At 33.1% G+C, this 17,301-nt stretch overlaps 1 protein-coding gene across 3 annotated transcripts in view; it reads right to left on the minus strand.

Annotated features, from left to right (window-relative positions):
• Nucleotides 1-5,839: 5,839 nt before the first annotated feature.
• The window catches only part of ASZ1 (ankyrin repeat, SAM and basic leucine zipper domain containing 1), a 58,290-nt gene continuing 46,828 nt past the window's right edge, over nt 5,840-17,301 (minus strand). For 2 of the 3 annotated variants that reach the window (XM_037740814.1, XM_017535076.2), the window contains 3 exons: nt 11,798-11,903; nt 10,549-10,662; nt 5,840-6,373 (listed from right to left, as the gene is read on the minus strand). In XM_037740814.1, the coding sequence (XP_037596742.1) occupies nt 6,221-6,373; nt 10,549-10,662; nt 11,798-11,903 (373 nt within the window). In that variant the 3' untranslated portion in view covers nt 5,840-6,220. The remainder of the gene's footprint in view (nt 6,374-10,548; nt 10,663-11,797; nt 11,904-17,301) is intronic. The other variant, XM_037740813.1, reaches the window with a different exon arrangement.

A 17,301-nucleotide genomic window follows, 5' to 3' on the forward strand; every position in this document is an offset into this window, starting at 1 on the left:
CCAGCATGAACAGTGAGACTGTAGCACTTGAACCCATGATTCACTGTCACCATATCCCCAGCCCCATGCCAAAACAGCTTAGCAGTTAGGGGTGTCTGAGCTCAGACTCCTTGGTGGTATTTACTAAACTTTTAAATCATTGTTTAAGAGTGTACTCCTTTTACTTATTTTTTTTTTAAACCTGTAAAATAGCTAAGACAGATCCTTCAGGAATTATTTCAGTAGGCATTGTTATCACAGATGACAGTGCATGCATGTAATTGCCTTGAAGACCTTTCAGCAGGACAAAATGTGGAGGTAGAAGACAGTGATACTTACAGGCCTAGGCTAATGTGTGTATGTTTGTGTCTTAGATTTTAACAAAGAAGTTTAAAAATTTTTAAAAAGAATACTTTAAAAAATAGAGAAGAGCTTATAGAATAAGGATATAAGGAAAATATTTTTGTACAAGTGTACAATATGTTTTGTGTTTTAAGCTAAATGTTATTACAAAAGAACCTGTTTTAAAAAATTAAGAAGTTTATAAAGTAAAAATGTTATACGCTTAGGTTAATTTATTATTGAATAAAAATATTTAAAAATATATTTAGTGTAGCTGCTAAGTGCACAGTGTTTATAATAATAGTCCACAGTAACATACAGCAATGTCTTAGGCTTTCATATTTACTAACCACTTACTCACTGACTCACCCAGAGCAACCTTCATTCCTGCAAACTTCATTCATGGTAAATGCCCTATACAGGTGTACCATTTTTATCTTTTATATTGTATTTTTACTCTATCTTTTATATGTTTAGATATGTTTTGATACAAATATTTACCACTGTCTTACTTGCCCCAAATATTCAGTACAGTAACATGCTGTACAGGGTAGCCTAGGAGCATTGTATAGCCTAGATGTGTAGTTGGCTATACCTCTAGGTTGGTTAAAGTACACTCTATGATATTTGCACAGTGACAGAATTGCCTAACAATGCATTTTCAGAATGCATCCCTGTTTTTAAGTGATGCATGACTGCATTTACTAATTTTAAATATTTTAATTTGCAAATCTTTTAAAGTATCCCTTATTCTTATACTTTATACCTTTGTGTTTGCTGTTTACCAAAAATGTGACAAAGTTGCTCATATTAATGCTCCTCTAATTCCAAATTTACTATCTTAAGTAAAATATCTAGGAAAACTATCCTAATACCAGATTTTAAAACTCTCTTAATTTCTCTTTAAATTTAGCAGTTTTTAAAAATAATATCTACATTTAAACTTGTTTTCAAATTTGGGTTGTAGAGTAGGTATTTTATAGTTCTATTTTTCATAATCTGCTTTTGTCAATATGCCAATTTTTTTTACCTCTTGAAGTCTTGGGATTTTGGGCTTGAAATTATATATATCATTGAATTTTTATGTATATATCTAAGCAACTTCTGGTCAGCTCAAATATTTCCAGTATCCTTGCTTCTTTTCCGAGTCAATACCTACTTCTCAGACATAGCCACTACCATCACTTAAGTTTTGCCATAAATAAGTTTTCTCTATTTTGAACTTATGTATAAACTCATAATATGGTATGTACAAAATCTTGTGTTTGGCTTCTTTTGCTCAATATTATGTCTGTCTGATTTGCCCATATTTTTATGTGTAGTCATAGTTTGTTCTTTTTTATTACTATGAAGTATTTCATTGTTCAACTATTTTTTTTATCTGCTGCAGTTTTGGGCTATTAATAAACCTACTGTGAACATTCCTGTATACATCTTTCTGGGGAAGCATGAACTCATTTCTCTAGGGCATATATTCAGAACTGCTGGGTCATCAGGAAAACATGTTTAGTTTTAGTGGATACTGCCAAACGATTTTTCCAAAATGGTTTTTCCACTCTGCGGTTTAAAGTAGTGATGTATGAGTTTCAAGTACTTTATCCCTACTACACTTTGTGTCATTCTTTTTAAATTTGTCTTTTTGATGGGTGTGTAATGTTATTGAATTTCATGGTGGTTTTAATTTACATTTCCCTACTGACTATGCTGTTGACCACCCTCTGGGCCAAATTTGGCCCATGGGTTGAAGGATGCTGATCCATGCTCTTGCCTAGCCTTATTGGCCACTCTTTTAATCTCCTTTCCTGATTCTTCCTGTCTCCCTTCCTTTGAATGTTGGTGCCCTAGGACTTAGTTGCCTTATTTGTCTACATTATTCCCTTAGGGAACCAGTGGAGTCTTCTTATCTCCAAAGTGACATCCAAATTTTTATCTTCTGTCAGTGTCTCCCCCCTCTGAATTTCTGACTCAAATATTCTGTTTATTAAAAATTACTCCCTTTTCATCTCTCCTGTTTTTGTCTTCTCAGAGACTTCCTTATTTCAGTAAGTGGCAACTCCATTCTTCTGCTTGCTCAAGCCAAAAAGCTTGAAGTTATCTTTGACTATTGCTTTTCACTTAAAACTCACATTCAATCTGTATGTAAATCCTACGGGTTATATCTTAACAGTGTGTCTTGAGCTTAACTACTTGCACTGTTTCCAATGTTAACTCAAGCTACCATCACCTTGCATCTGGAATATCGCAGCAGCCTCCTAACTAGTCTCATAGTAACCACAGTGGTGCCTCTAGTCCATTTAAAAATTATAGTACAGTCTCTTGGTGCAGTGATATTTTTGCTTCATAGTTTTTGTTTTGGAATAGTTTCCCCCTAGATATCTGTATGGGTAACTCTCTAATCCTTTATATTCTCAAAAAGATCTGAAGTTTGAGAGGTCTTCCCTGACCACTCAAAGTCCTACTTCTACCTTGCACCTCCTATTTCCCTGTCTTCATAGCATTTAACACATCTATTATCTTACGCTTTATCTGTTGGTTTATTTCCATTGGAATGTAAGTTCCATTAGGGCAGGGATAATTTATTTCTCAACATCTAGAAAAATGCCTCGTACATGATAAGTACTCAGTAAATATATGAATGAATGAATGATGAGTGCTGGAAAGAACACAGGACTTGAAGTTAAACTGATTGGATTAAAATCCCAGATTTCTTATTAGCAGTGTGAATTTCAACAATTTACTTCAACAGTCTCTGAAACTCATTTTCTGTAAAAGAGGAATATACACCTCATGGCCCTGGCCTATGAATTAAATGTAACATTTATGAAATGCTTGCCATATATTAGGCATTCAAGTGGTAATCTGTCCATCTCTGTCCTGCGCCTAAGAAACCATAATAGTTATTTATAGTATCATCAGTTTATTTTTGAGCAATACTTCTTTTTTCAAAAGAGAAAGTTGCGAACATGTAAGTTTGAAGTCATAATGTGTTTTTTTTCCTAAAGCAATTTGGAAAAAATAATTTATGAAATAAATTTCAATACATTGATACTGTAATACACAATAGAGAAGTGTTAATATATCGATACTGTAATAACACAATAGGGAAAAATAAATGTATTTTAAAATGAATTATGAAATTACAGTATGTATAATATGACTTTTAATTCTTTTCTCAGACAGCAAAAAATATTTCAAGTGTGTTTAACAAAACTGAGTTAAAAAAAAAAGAACCCAAACAATTAAGACAGGAAATAATAAAAGTGAAATATAATGAAATAAAAATTTTAAAATGTAGTTGACCGACAAACTCAAAAGCTGATTCTTTGAAAAATATTAAGAAAATGGATAAATCTCTGTCTAGAATATAAGGATTAAAAGAGAATATATAAAAATAAAAAATAACTCACATTTGCAACCCTGTGACATTAGACATAGGTCTGTAAACTATAGCTTGGTGGGCAAAATCCAGGCAATACCTGTTTTTATAAATAAAGTTCTGCTGTACCTGGCTGCATTCATTCACTAATGTACTGTCTATAACTGCTTTTGTGCTACAACAGCAGAGTTAAGAAACTGTGACACAGACCACATGTCCTGCAAAGTCTAAAATATTTATTATCTGGAACTTTAAAAACAAATGTTTGCTGACCTCTTAACTACAGGAAACCCAGAATGCAAGTTCTTTTTAAAAAACTGATTCTATTTCCCAGGGAAATAAGAGGCATGGCCACCATTTTAAGAGTGAGTTGAGGAGGTCTCAGAAGTCTGAGGAAAGAGGAGTGCAAAACAGTTATCTGATAAAAAGATTACTGAATATATCAGAGAAATGTAATAAATGTATCAGAGAAATGTAATGAGATTGCCAAAGAGCACTAAACATACCACTTAAAGATAGTGGCAAGATGGGACAAGTAAGCATGTTTCTCTTTGAAAGATACTTACATCCCCCAAATAGACTATTTTTGTTCCTAAGTTGGTTCTAAAGATATAGGAACATTTTCTAATTTGGATTAATTAAAAATTATATACCAACTAATTTTAAAAAAGGTTTACTACTTTCAAGTGCATAGAATGAAAACCTGGTGGAAAACATTCGTATCTGTGGTTCAGGGAAGTCTCTAAGGGAGACTTACTTTAAGTCCTCTTCTTGTTTGAAGAAGAGAAGAAAAATGATTTATACTGAATTACATGTTATAAAAGAATGGATATTCCAGAAGCAATAAATGCCTTCTTTCCTACAATAAAGCACTGTAATCAGGTGAAATAATCAGAGTAGGAAGAGACTTATGCTCTAGATAAAATAACCAATTTTAAGTTATGAGAAAAATAATATTCATTCTCTATTGATACTTTGCCCATAGAACTAATTTCACTAATCACAACAATGCTGCTACAGTTATTCTCAGTCTGTAATCTAAAAATCACACTGTATTTGTCAAGGAAAGAAAAAAGTCACCTTTTATGGAATTCTGTGACAAATTCTTTTGGAAAGCAAATATTTTATAAATTCATATCTTCACAGTTTGTCCTAATATTTGCAAGATGTTTTGATTTTGTCAGAAGAAAAAAAATAGTGACCTATCCAGCCAACAGAAGAAACATCATTATCTTAAAGATGAACTGAGGTGAAAAAGACCATCAATAAATAGATAATCTGATAGTATGTCTGTAATTTTCCTAGAGTGCTTTTTATTTTTTTTAAAGGAAGCTAAAACTAAGATTTATTCAATAATTTCTATTTACCCAAGCACTGTGCTGGGAGTGAAACACCATCTGTTAAAAGAAGTTCCTTTAGAACTTCTAAGACTCATTTAAATGAGGAAATACCAGAAAAAAAATATGTTGCTATTTTGCAGTTAGGTTAAAATGTCAGGCACCAATTCATAGTGTGATTACTTTCCAATGATAGCTGGTTGAGCATATTCTCAGGAAAAGAACGATTCAAATCTTGTTGTTTTGGTATAAGCAAGAGCAGAAACTGCTACTAATTATAGCTCCTTGTAATGTTCTTCCTTTCCACAATTCTTTATCTTTGGTTTGTTTATTTCTCAAACAAGTGCAGATCAACTGCATCTGTTTAAGTATGGCACTAAGTCAGGCAAGATTTAAATCCTATACTCCCTGTGAAATTGGGCCTGCCTTTTTATTAACTTCACTTTAAAAATCTGAATATCATCAGTTTGATTTTGTAAATCTTACTTTTTTTAGATATGATAAATAAGATGTCAAATGTCATTCACTTTTATAACATTCCTAAGAATGTTATAGTATGTATGTTCCTCAAAGTAATTTACATAAAAGATTCTAATGTACTTTGTACTTTCAACACTAGTGTCTAATTTTTTGCTGTTCTAATTTGTATTTAAAATACTTTTCCTAAGGATTTAATCCACAATTTAAAACTTTAACATTTTACCTTTATCCTTTGTATTCTCATAGATACTTTCAAAATTAATAATTTCCTCATAATGTAACAAAAAATCCAATAAAAGTCTTTATTATATAATAACGAAGGGGAAAACAAGGAATAAAAGAAAGCTCTTAATTTGTGAACACTTTACTAATTCTGTAAGACACTATGACAAATAAGCACACTTTTTAAAATGTCAAAGATATTAGATATAACTTTAATTTTGAATGTGATTTACATATGATCAAACCAAAGAATTACTTATAATTTACTGCCTGATCAAAATGAACATAAAACATAACAAACTGTATTTGTAAGTCAGAGTAACAAACCACTTTCTAAAAAAAAATTACATTACATTGTCAAAATGTTTCCTATGGAATACTGGCAAAGAATGTAAGGTTATATTGTGCCAAATAGTTAAAAGCAATGATTTTTGGATGGTTCAAATAAGATGTATATATATATAACTTAAAACAAATATTTCGATTATTTTCTCTGGAAAGTTATCTTGCAAATGAAAAGAAGAAAACCGAATCCGCATACTGTAATAGCTGTCCTCTTCAAAATTCTACTATTCCATGTAGATACTTCTTCCCTTAATGGTATATGAGTTGGATCATTTTCCCGTTCATTTTGCAACTAATATTTAGTATGGAAAAAGAAAAGAGTTACTGCATAATACATTGATAATAAAAACATTTTGATTTTAAAAATACCATAATATCCATGTTAATTCAATTCACTTGATTTAGAAGTAGGCAACTCAAGATTCCCTTGGAAGATTTAAATATATATATATATATATATATATATATAAATATACATACATATACATATATATCTTGAAAGGCAGTCTTTCATTAGAATCCCATCACTGTAAATTATTAGTTTTACATTAAAAATATATGCTTTCATAGATGATCACATTTTAAAATGGTGTTTTTATGTTATGAGATAAAGCAACTTTAATGTTAAAGTTTCTGTTTCAGCCGGGCCTGGTGGCTCATGCCTGTAACCCCAGCACTTTGGGAGGCTTAGGGGGGTAGATCACAAGATCTGGAGTTCAAGATCAGCCTGGCCAAAATGGTGAAACCCCATCACTGCCAAAAATTACAAAAATTAGCCAGGCTCCCTCCCTAATTCCATGTGTTCTCATTGTTCAACACCCACCTATGAGTGAGAACATGTGGTGTTTGATTTTCTGTCCTTGTGTCAGTTTGCTGAGAATGACGGTTTCCAGGTTCAGGGGGAAATAGGGGAGGGACAGCAGGGGGTGGGGAGCTGGGGAGAGACAGCATGGGGAGAAATGCCAGATATAGGTGATGGGGAGGAAGGCAGCAAATCACACTGCCATGTGTGTACCTATGCAACAATCTTGCATGTTCTTCACATGTACCCCAAAACCTAAAATGCAATAAAAAAAATTAAAAAAAAAATAAAATTAGCCGGACATGGTGGCACGGGCCTATAGTCCCAGCTACTCAGGAGGCTGAGGCAGAAGAATTGCTTGAACCCAGGAGGCGGAAGTTGCAGTGAGTTGAGATCGCGTCACTGCACTCCAGCCTGGGTGACAGAGTGAGACTCTGTCTCAAAAAAAAAAGTTTGTTTTACCTATAAGGAATGACAACTGATATTGATGTGCTTGTCCATTAACATCTTACAAAAAAGCGAACCATAATTATAGCAAACATACACCGGATGAAATTTAGCAAAAAGGAGAAGATCAGATGCTACTGGTAGAAACTTAATAAATATAATTGCAGTAACAAATGTCGACAAAAACTTAAGTGGTTCTTTTAGTACTTCTCAGCAATGAAAGTATAGTATCCAGTTTCTAAATTGCCAGATACAAATTTCTTGCTAAAGAAGCTCCTTTCTCCCCTACCTGTGTGTGTGTGTGTGGTGGTGGTGGGGGGGGGAGGTTGGGAGGGAGGAAGTGAGAGAGAGAAAAGACTTAAAGAGGGAGGGCTGAGAGGAGAGGGATGGCTGTTGGGGGTGGGGCAGGAGAGAGAATAAGCAGAAACCAAAGATCCTTGAAAGATAAAAAGAATCAGGCACATTTATAGAGTGATATTTACTAGAAACATCCTGTGCTGGAGTGGTGACATAAATATTTTCAACATTAGCAGGAATAATGACTTCCAAATTCTACAGTGTAAATATTTAATTAAAAAGCTTGCAAAATTAATTTTAAATTTATAGCAGAAAACCAGACTCCAAAGCCAATCTCATTAATACCATATTCTTGGTCTAACTTCCAAATGGCTTCATTCAGCAACAGATTCCTTTTTGACACTGATGCTCCATTTACTGAATCCTGAGACAGTCATTCCTTTTATTAACCAATTACTTAGAATGACCCTTTCTGACAGGAGCCTGTCAGTGTGCTGGCTTGAAAGAGAGTGATGCGGTGTTAAAGTCTAGCCTTGACCTCTCCCACCCTCTCTCTTTGTTACCTCCATACACTTATCTGTGATAACTCATGTTTTCTTTTAAAAAAGATCCCCTTCAATTATTTGGTAAACCTCTGAAGTAATATAAGCTTAACAGGCATGATAGCATATTTCCAAATCTGGATGCCTTCATAATTCTCTAAATCAAATCTCATTATGATGATTCCTACTTGCATAAGACTAATCTGGAAAGACCCACTCACTAGCTTGCTCCAAAATTAAGACTTTCTTGCCCAAAGAACTATATTTGCCATTATTATAAACTAACAAATGTTTTCAAGGGTAGCTCTTATACAGAAATGCACAAATTTTAAATAGAGAAGGGTCACAGGAAAAAGATCTTCTATTCAGCTAAAGAACAATGAAAATCCTCTTAACACGTATGCATTATTAAAATAAATATTGTGGTACTTGATTGAATTGTTTATGCTTTAGAGTCAGTCAGTCCCTATAGCAAAGTTTCTTAATTTCACTCATTTAACAAAAATGTTTTTCTAATTTCATTTTAATCCTATACACACACCCTTACCCCTCACTCCCATGTTTTTAGTTTATCTTAGAGAAACCAAACTAGTAAACAACCCTGAAGAAAATATGTTTTAGGAAATTTCCTATACTAAAGGTTGACATTTTGCAAGAAGTATCTTTATACATATGCTTCCAAACTTCCCTGGGATCCCCATGAAAAAACAGCATTTTTAAGTCAAATCAGTTCCTTTCCTTTGATTCTTCTAGATGAGATGGAGGTAGTGATGATGAATGGTGCTGTACTTTTTGGGCTGTCAGCAAGTTCAAGATGTAGCTTGTGTAGCACAGGTGCCTGACATATAGCAGGCAGTCTTATATTTGTTGAAAGAATAAATGTCAGAGAAAATACAATTTCTAAGATGCCCCTTTCTTTGGAAAGAAATGATTTTCTACAAGACTTCTGAAACAGTACTCATTTCCTCATTTAAAATGTCCTTTCCCAGCTATTATTTTGTATAATAGAATTTGCTTCACAACTTTCTTCTCACTTTAAAAGACTCCTTTTGGGGCAGGTGTGATGACACACACCTGTAATCTCAGCACATTGGAAGGCTGAAGCGGGTGGATCACTTGAGGTCAGGAGTTCAAAGCCAGCCTAGTCAACATGGTGAAACCCCATCTCTACTAAAAACACAAAAATTAGCTGGGTGTGGTGGTACATGATGGTAGTCCCAGCTACTCAAAAGTCTGAGGCAGGAGAATTGCTTGAATCCTGGAGGCAAAGGTTGCAGTGAGCCAAGATCGTGCCACTGCACTCCAGCCTGAGCAATGGAGTGAGACTCGGTATCAAAAAAGAAAAAAAAGATTCCTTTTGATTTAACCTATTAATAGCTAGAATGACAAATTATGAACACTTGGAACATGTATAAAGTCTATTTTGAAGAAAAGAACTTTTTTGATAAAATATTAATGAAAATATTAGATGAATTATGGGTTGAAGCTATATAAATAACGTAGTATAATCTAACCTTCAAATGAAATGTTTCACAAAAGCCTTATAGACATCAAATTTATTTATTAAACAGATAAAGAGCTCAGAAGTGAGGTTCCTATTCCAACAGCTTAGGTTTTATTATAGCCAATTTTCTTAAAGTGAAAAAAATCACCTGTCCTTAAATACAGATATATACTTTTATATGTGTAAAAAACCAGAACCAAAAAAGTCCATACTCTTTAGAAAACAGTTAAATTATAAAAATATTACAGAGAGTCTGGAAAATTAAAGAAGTATTTTATCCACAATCCTCTTTAACAGAACCAATAAATACTTAATTTTAATATTATTTTATCTGTACATTTACATATAAGTAATAATGTACAAATATAATTTCATATCTTTAACCAGCTGGTATTTAATTTTCATTATTTTTTCAACTGCATATTATTATAACAATAGGTATAGCATGATTTATTAAGTTATTCTCCTAGTATAGAGAATACTATGGCACATATAATTTGGGATAAAATACTACCAAAATATACAATTTTTTTATGGTAGTTGGCACATCTTGCCAAACTGTTTTTGAAAGGGCTTGTGTTACCAGACTCACATAAGAATATAAGTTTGGTGACCTCTGACTAGAAATTGGTAGTAATACATTTTTCTCTGCTAATTGAAAAGATATAACAATGACATATTCTTCTTTTAGTATGCATTTCTTTAATGACTAACAAAGTCTGTTTCCTATGTATATTTCTTCCTTTGGAAACTGTCCTTCTCCCACTTGAAGTGTTCCATTTGTTGCCCTTACCAGAATTGCTTCATTGTCTGACACCTTTTGCTGTAAATCATTTCCCTTAGTTTTCCCCCTGCTTTTAATGTTAAATATATACCTTCTGAATTAAGTCTTTCAGGTTGCAGACCTCTTCACTCAAATCTTCAACATTTTTAACCAGTTCTTCACAAACTGAAGTAAAATTCTGGGGAGAAGCCCATTCCAGTGCTATCTGTTAATATTTTCAAAAATCCCACATTAAAGAATGGAAGCAACTTTTCACAACTTTATATCCACAAAGATTATACAACACTCTTAAATATTAAATTATATAATTGAAAAGCATTTTTTGTTTAGGATATTGACACCAAAAATAAGTAATTTTATAAAATAATCAAATGAGCTTGCCAAATGCATTTCCTGAATATATGTATATATAACTTTCTATATGGAGATTAATATTAGTAATAATATTTATGATAAACAAATCAGTTCATGAAGGTTTTAAAATTGACATGATTCCCATATTAATTAATGTTATATAAAAATCACTGGAAAACAAGTGCCTTTAAAAATTCTCACTAAAACAGCCAAAACCTAATCACATGAAGTAAGTTGCTTTTGCAGGCCACTTACACTTTTTCTTCCTTTTTTTTGAGACAGTGTCTCATTCCATCGGCCAGGCTGGAGTGCAGTGGTACAATCGTGGCTCACTGCTGCCTCAACCTCTTGGGCTCAAATGATCCTCCCACTTCAGTCTCCTGAGTAGCCAGGACCACAGGTGCATGCCATCATGCCCAGCTAATTTTCAGCTAGGACCAGAGGTACACGCCATCATTTGCAGCTAATTTAAAAATTCTTTGTAGAGACAGGGTCTCACCATGTTGCCAAAGCTGGTCTCAAACTCATGGCCTCAAGCGATTCTTCCACCTGGGTCTCCCAAAGTTTTGGGATTACAAATGTGAGCCACATTTACGCTCTTCCTATTCTAAATTTCCTCTATTAAAAAATCTTTTATTGATATAGTTTTTAAATAACACACAGTGTTGTTTCCATTTTCACTTGGGTCTCCTGTCACTTTACATTTTAAACAGTTAAATCCTCTTTAAGAACACATGGTAAGTTCGATACATGGATCAGTTTAATTTTTGGTCTGACTCATTTTATTTTTCTTGAGGGCAAGAATACAAAATTTTAAGATTAGTATGTAAAGGAGTAATATTAAACAAATTGACCTACTTAGATCTTATGTGATTTTGTAGAACAAATAATTTTACCAAATCAGTACTAATTATTGAATTATGAACTTATCTGGAATGTTCTTCAGTGTTCATACTTTTCTTCACTTAATAACTTTTGTAGAATACCTTTTGAGAATTTACAGGTAACTCAGTAATAATATTCTGTACAGCTGTTATTAAATGGCCACACTGTTTGTTTAATTTGAGAAGAAAGTTCAGGAACTCATCACCACTGAAGAAAGGAAACAAACAAACAAATCAAACAAACATGAATCACTAATAAGAGTAATTTATTTCATTTTACTAGGCTAGTTACTGAATATCTAGTCATAAGATTAGATTCTTCCAAAAGAATTCATTGAATAGCTAATACAGATTAGATACCGAAACAGGCACTGGTTGTAAATGAAAAACAAACCTCTAGTCCCGAGGATCTTAAAGTTCAGGATAAGATGCAGATATACAATTACAGCTTTATTATTCATGGGGACACATGAATAATAAAGTGACATGAATAATAATGAAGATAAAATAATAATGAATAATAATGAAGATAAAAGAATCAATATTTGAGTAGCTACTATGTGTAGACACTGAACTAGTTATTTTACATTTGTTATTTCTTTTGATTCTTCCTAACAACCCCTATAGGATAGATGTTGTTAATACTATTTTATAGTTGAGACCTCTACAACTCAGGGGGAATGAATTTAATATCACATGTGAAGGAGGGAGTAGGGAATTAGAAATGCTTACAGAGATAATACTCGAATTGAGTCAGTGGTTGAAAAATAAGTTTGCCAAGAGGTAAGGAAGAGATTCTGGATAAAGAGAATAGCAAGTGCAGGAGTACAGGGGTAAAGGTCACTAAGGTGTAATTAAAATACAAATTATAGAAAAGTAGTAAAAGACTGGATATAATCATTTATTAAAAGAAATTTGTGTCAGCATAAGAAATTGAATTTTATCTTTTTGATGATGTAGAGTTACTAAGAGATTTTCAATAGAAAATTTGAAAATTTGATTTTTAAATGAGAATGTTTATTTGGGGAGTGATGTGGATAAAAAGAACACAAAAATGGAAGCAGAGTAATTAGGTGACCAACAGATACATATATCCAAGAGATGATGAAGGAAAGCTTAAACTAAGTATCTGGCAGTGGCAGTCTTACTGTGGGGAGGAGGTAGAGCAGTGGCTTGAGAAACCTTTAGGAGAATAAAGTGAAAAACCTGGATTGCAGGTAAAGGAAGAATCTATGATGATTCTCAGTTTTTTGGTTTCCATGGAAGGTGGTGCTGGCAAGCAAGGAATTGAATTTGCTGGCGGATGGTGGAGAAAACAGTGGGCTGGGATAAAATAAAACCTTATGGCATGATAATTAAGAACACAGGCTCTTGAGTCAAAAGTCAATGTGAGTTTGGATTCAGCTTCCACATTTACTAGCTTTATGACTTGGGGCAAGACTAATCTTAAGCTAAATGTTTCCAAATCTCTAGAATGGAGACAGCAGGATTGAAGAAGGCAATGTACATAAAGTACCTAGGATTGTGCCTAGCACATGGCTAGTGTTCAAGCAAACATAATTATGATGACTGCAGTGGTGAGGAGACATGTGGATGGCAACAACCAGTAGATGGTAGAAAATGAAGGTCTTGCAAGGGTGTTTATTCTGGGCTCTAAAAGCTTATGAAGATAGATACAATTCAGACTTGGTGAACCTCAAAGGGGAAAAAATGTCTTTATTTTCACTAACCTAGAACCAAGATTCAGTCTTTCCTTGACTTGTGAAGGTAGCACAAACACAGTAGTATTAGCAATGTCTCCAATAGAAATCAAAACTATGATCACAAAGAAGACCACATTGTGTATTGTGAAGGGAGGGTTGAGAGTGGTGGCAGAAAAAACCCACTAAAGGAAACGTAGCCTGAGAAGTAGAAGAAAATCAGGACCTAATTAAGTGTTGTTATGGATGGCAATGAAGGGGACAGATTCAAAGGAGAAAAGATTAAGCACAATAAATAAGTATATTGATTTTGGCAATGAGAAATCACTGGTGACTAGATTAGCTGTAGTGACAGAAGCGAATTTACAGTAGAAACAACAAAGAAACTTAACCCAACAGAAAAGTTGGTCAAGATTATTAACAGGGAATTCAGAGGAAAAGAAAAAAACAAAATTTGTATAGATAATAAATATGGGAATACAATAACCGTAAGATGCCACATCCTAGCAGAATGACAAAAATTAAGGAGATCCTTAATATCAAGAGTTGACAAGTGCATTAGATGACTTTCTGGGGAGTCCTTTAACAGTATCTACTAAAATAAAAATACAATAAAAAACTACTATTATTGGACCAAACGGTACTTTTTTTTGTGTGTGGTGAGACAGAGTCTGTTGCCCAGGCTAGAGTGCAGGTGCAATCTTGGCTCACTGTAACCTCTGCCTCCTTGGTTCAAGTGATTCTTGTGCCTCAGCCACCTAAGTAGTTGGGATAACAGGTGTTCACCCCCATGCCCAGCTAATTTTTGTAGTTTTAGTAGCAATGGGGTTTCACCAGTTTGGCCTGGCTGGTCTTATACTCCTGGCGTCATGTGATCCACCTGCCTCAGCCTCCTGAAGTACTAATATTATAGGCGTGAGCCACCATACCCTAGCCCTCAAAATGTATTTCTAAGCCCACACAGAAATTCTTATTCATAGAAGTTTTGACTACATACTATGCAAAGTTTCACTCCATTTCTAGAAGAAAAGGTTATAAAAAGCAAGCAATGTCAGCCTCCAATGAAATGAATAGCAAACTTCTAAGATACATTACTGGGATTTATACAGTATTTTCATTTAAGACAAGTCTTTTCTCCCAGCTATCAGTATGAAAAAATTAACAATTTCCCTTTAGCAGTTTTATAAAATATAAACTTTATAAACATAATACATACAATCAAGTCACTTAGAATAAAGAGTGCCTGATGGTTGCTTTCAACAAGCAAACCTAAAATTTAAAAATGCAGAAAAACTCTTGTTCTGTTTATCAATAAAATGGTATTGACAAAACCATTTTCAAAAAATATATAATTCTTTATTCTATTTTCTTTCTGATCTTTAGAAAGCACAGAACTTAGAGTGTATGACACATTTCTGCAAAAGCAACAGCAGTGATTACTTGTATTTTGTTTCCATGTACTATTTATATCAGTACACTTATAACTTAGATTTCAGTGTTCTTTAAATACTCAAATTTAACTTATCAATAAAAAGAATAACTGCTAAATGAGTAACTCACTAATGCCATACATATTTAATTTATGACCTCAAGGAAATTAAGATCCATTGAGAATTATCATTTAAAGTATCAGCTGATAGCAGGTTATGTAATTCTAGATAGTGATTCACACATATATATGTGGAATATAAATATATCAGCTCTTATTCTTAAGATAGTAAGACTAAGTCCAAATAAGCAAATTTTATTACTAGCAAAATTAGTCTTAATGAATACAAAATATATATACCTTTCTTGTGACACATAATTTTCAGAGCCACTGAATATGAATAGACAAGTTGTACAAAACAAAACTCTACATTGTGCCATTCACACTATGTGAATGGTGCCTCTCCATTACAGCTGTACAGTATACAACCTACACAACTTTACATGGCAGCCCTGATAACTTGGTGCTTATTTAAAAAATTCCAAATAAGCAGATATGACATAGGTATTTGTCAAATTCTCATGTCTTTTTTACTGAGCTAACTACCACCAGTCCCCCGAACCTTGCCAGGGGACCATCATTCATGCCCCAATAACATGAGGCCTGACCATATGACTTACTTTAGCAAATAAAATGTGACTGGAAGTTACTGTTTAACTTTTGAACAGAAGCTTCAAGAGCCACTGAATGATCCTGCTATCTCTCTCTTCTCTTTCCCATGAGAGCAGTATGTCCCAGATTGAGAATGTTCCTTCAGTCTACTCTCAGAATAACAAGATCACTGTTGCTGACCCATGATACAGATGATGAGGAAATAAACTTTGTTGTTATAAGTGACTTCGATTTAGAAATCATTTGTTACTACAGCATACCATAGTATAAGCGAACTACAACAGGCCATTAAAAAAATTTGAAGTCAAGTATTAAGATAAAACTTACACTTTAAATAAAGGTATTATAAACAAAGGTATTATGTGCTCATTGTAGAATATCTGAAAAAAATTAAAATCATCAACAATCTTACCACTCAAAGACAATGACTGGTACTATTTTCTCTAAGAATATTTTCTTATAATACACATTTTTTTCCAGTGTTTTTCCTATGGACATATATGTATAGCTGACATTGTGCTTCACATGACCTTTTATATTGTGCCTTTTATAATTTTCATGAGTATTTTCCCATGACATTGTTTCAAAATAATTTTAATGATGAAAAATAATTATATTGATACAATGGAATTCACCGTTTTCCTGATGTTTGGTATTTAGAGTTTCCAATTTTAGAATGTTTATAAATGACAGGGATGAACAATACATACTTTTACATAAAATCTTACATATATGTAGATTTTTGGGGGTGTATCAGTTTCCTTGATGGACACAGTTTTTGAGATGCTTTTGACAAATTCAAGTGGATGTCAGTTAGCTCAGACAAAGGGTCTAAACAGAAACTGTTAAAAATTTCAAATGTGAATGAAAATTTATTATTTTTGTCCAAAATAGCTAAAATTAGCAACATAATGATATTAAAATTTTAAATTGCACTCTTTTTTATTTTTTTTAAAGAGAGTCTTGCTATGCTGCCCAGACTGGCCTTGAACTCCTGGCCTCAAGTTATCCTCCTGTCTCAGCCTTCCAAGTAGATGGCACTACAGGCACACCCCATTGCATTGGCTTTAAATTGCATATTTTAATTCTGCAAGCATAGTAAGGCAGAAAAAAGTAAACGCAGTGTGTGTATGCATTGTTGTAACAGATTATTTTAGAAGATTTTGGCACATAGAAGAAAACTATCTTAAATCAGTAAATTGTTGAAGTTACATTACCAGGAGATTATAATCAATCAGTTCAACTTTTCCTGCTGTTAGTTTTCTTATGACTTAATGACTAATTTCTTCTTTAAAGAATGACTTTGAACAAATGGTAAGTAAAACCTTTTCCATAACAGCATGTAAACAAAGTCTGTGATTTAATAACGAGGTCAAATTCCTAGAATATATGTCTGCCAGTTTTATTTTTTTAAAAAAATTCAGTAGCTTTTAATAAGTGAACCATTCAGGATTCTGCACATTCTTTAAGTTTATTAAATCCCATAAAGTAAATTCATATAGGCAACTCTGCCACCATACAAATAAGATATATACAAACATTTAATTTGCAAGTCAGTCATTTAGAACTTAAAATACTCCTTCAGAGAAACAATCATGAAAAAAAGCAAGAAAATGAACAATGATATTTAAGATGTGCTGATTTTAAGTCTTCACAACTGAAATCCTTCACAATGCATTTAAATGTTTAAGAGCTATTATGTTATTCTGAAACAATGAGGAGGCATTATTTTAAATATAGATCTTGCTGTTATAAGGAGATATGTTAAGGAAGAAGAATGGAGATATGGGAATAGGGAATTTTAC

This window comes from Cebus imitator, unplaced genomic scaffold (genome assembly GCF_001604975.1).
Source record: "Cebus imitator isolate Cc_AM_T3 unplaced genomic scaffold, Cebus_imitator-1.0 Scaffold90, whole genome shotgun sequence".
NCBI classification, from domain to species: Eukaryota; Metazoa; Chordata; class Mammalia; order Primates; family Cebidae; genus Cebus; species Cebus imitator.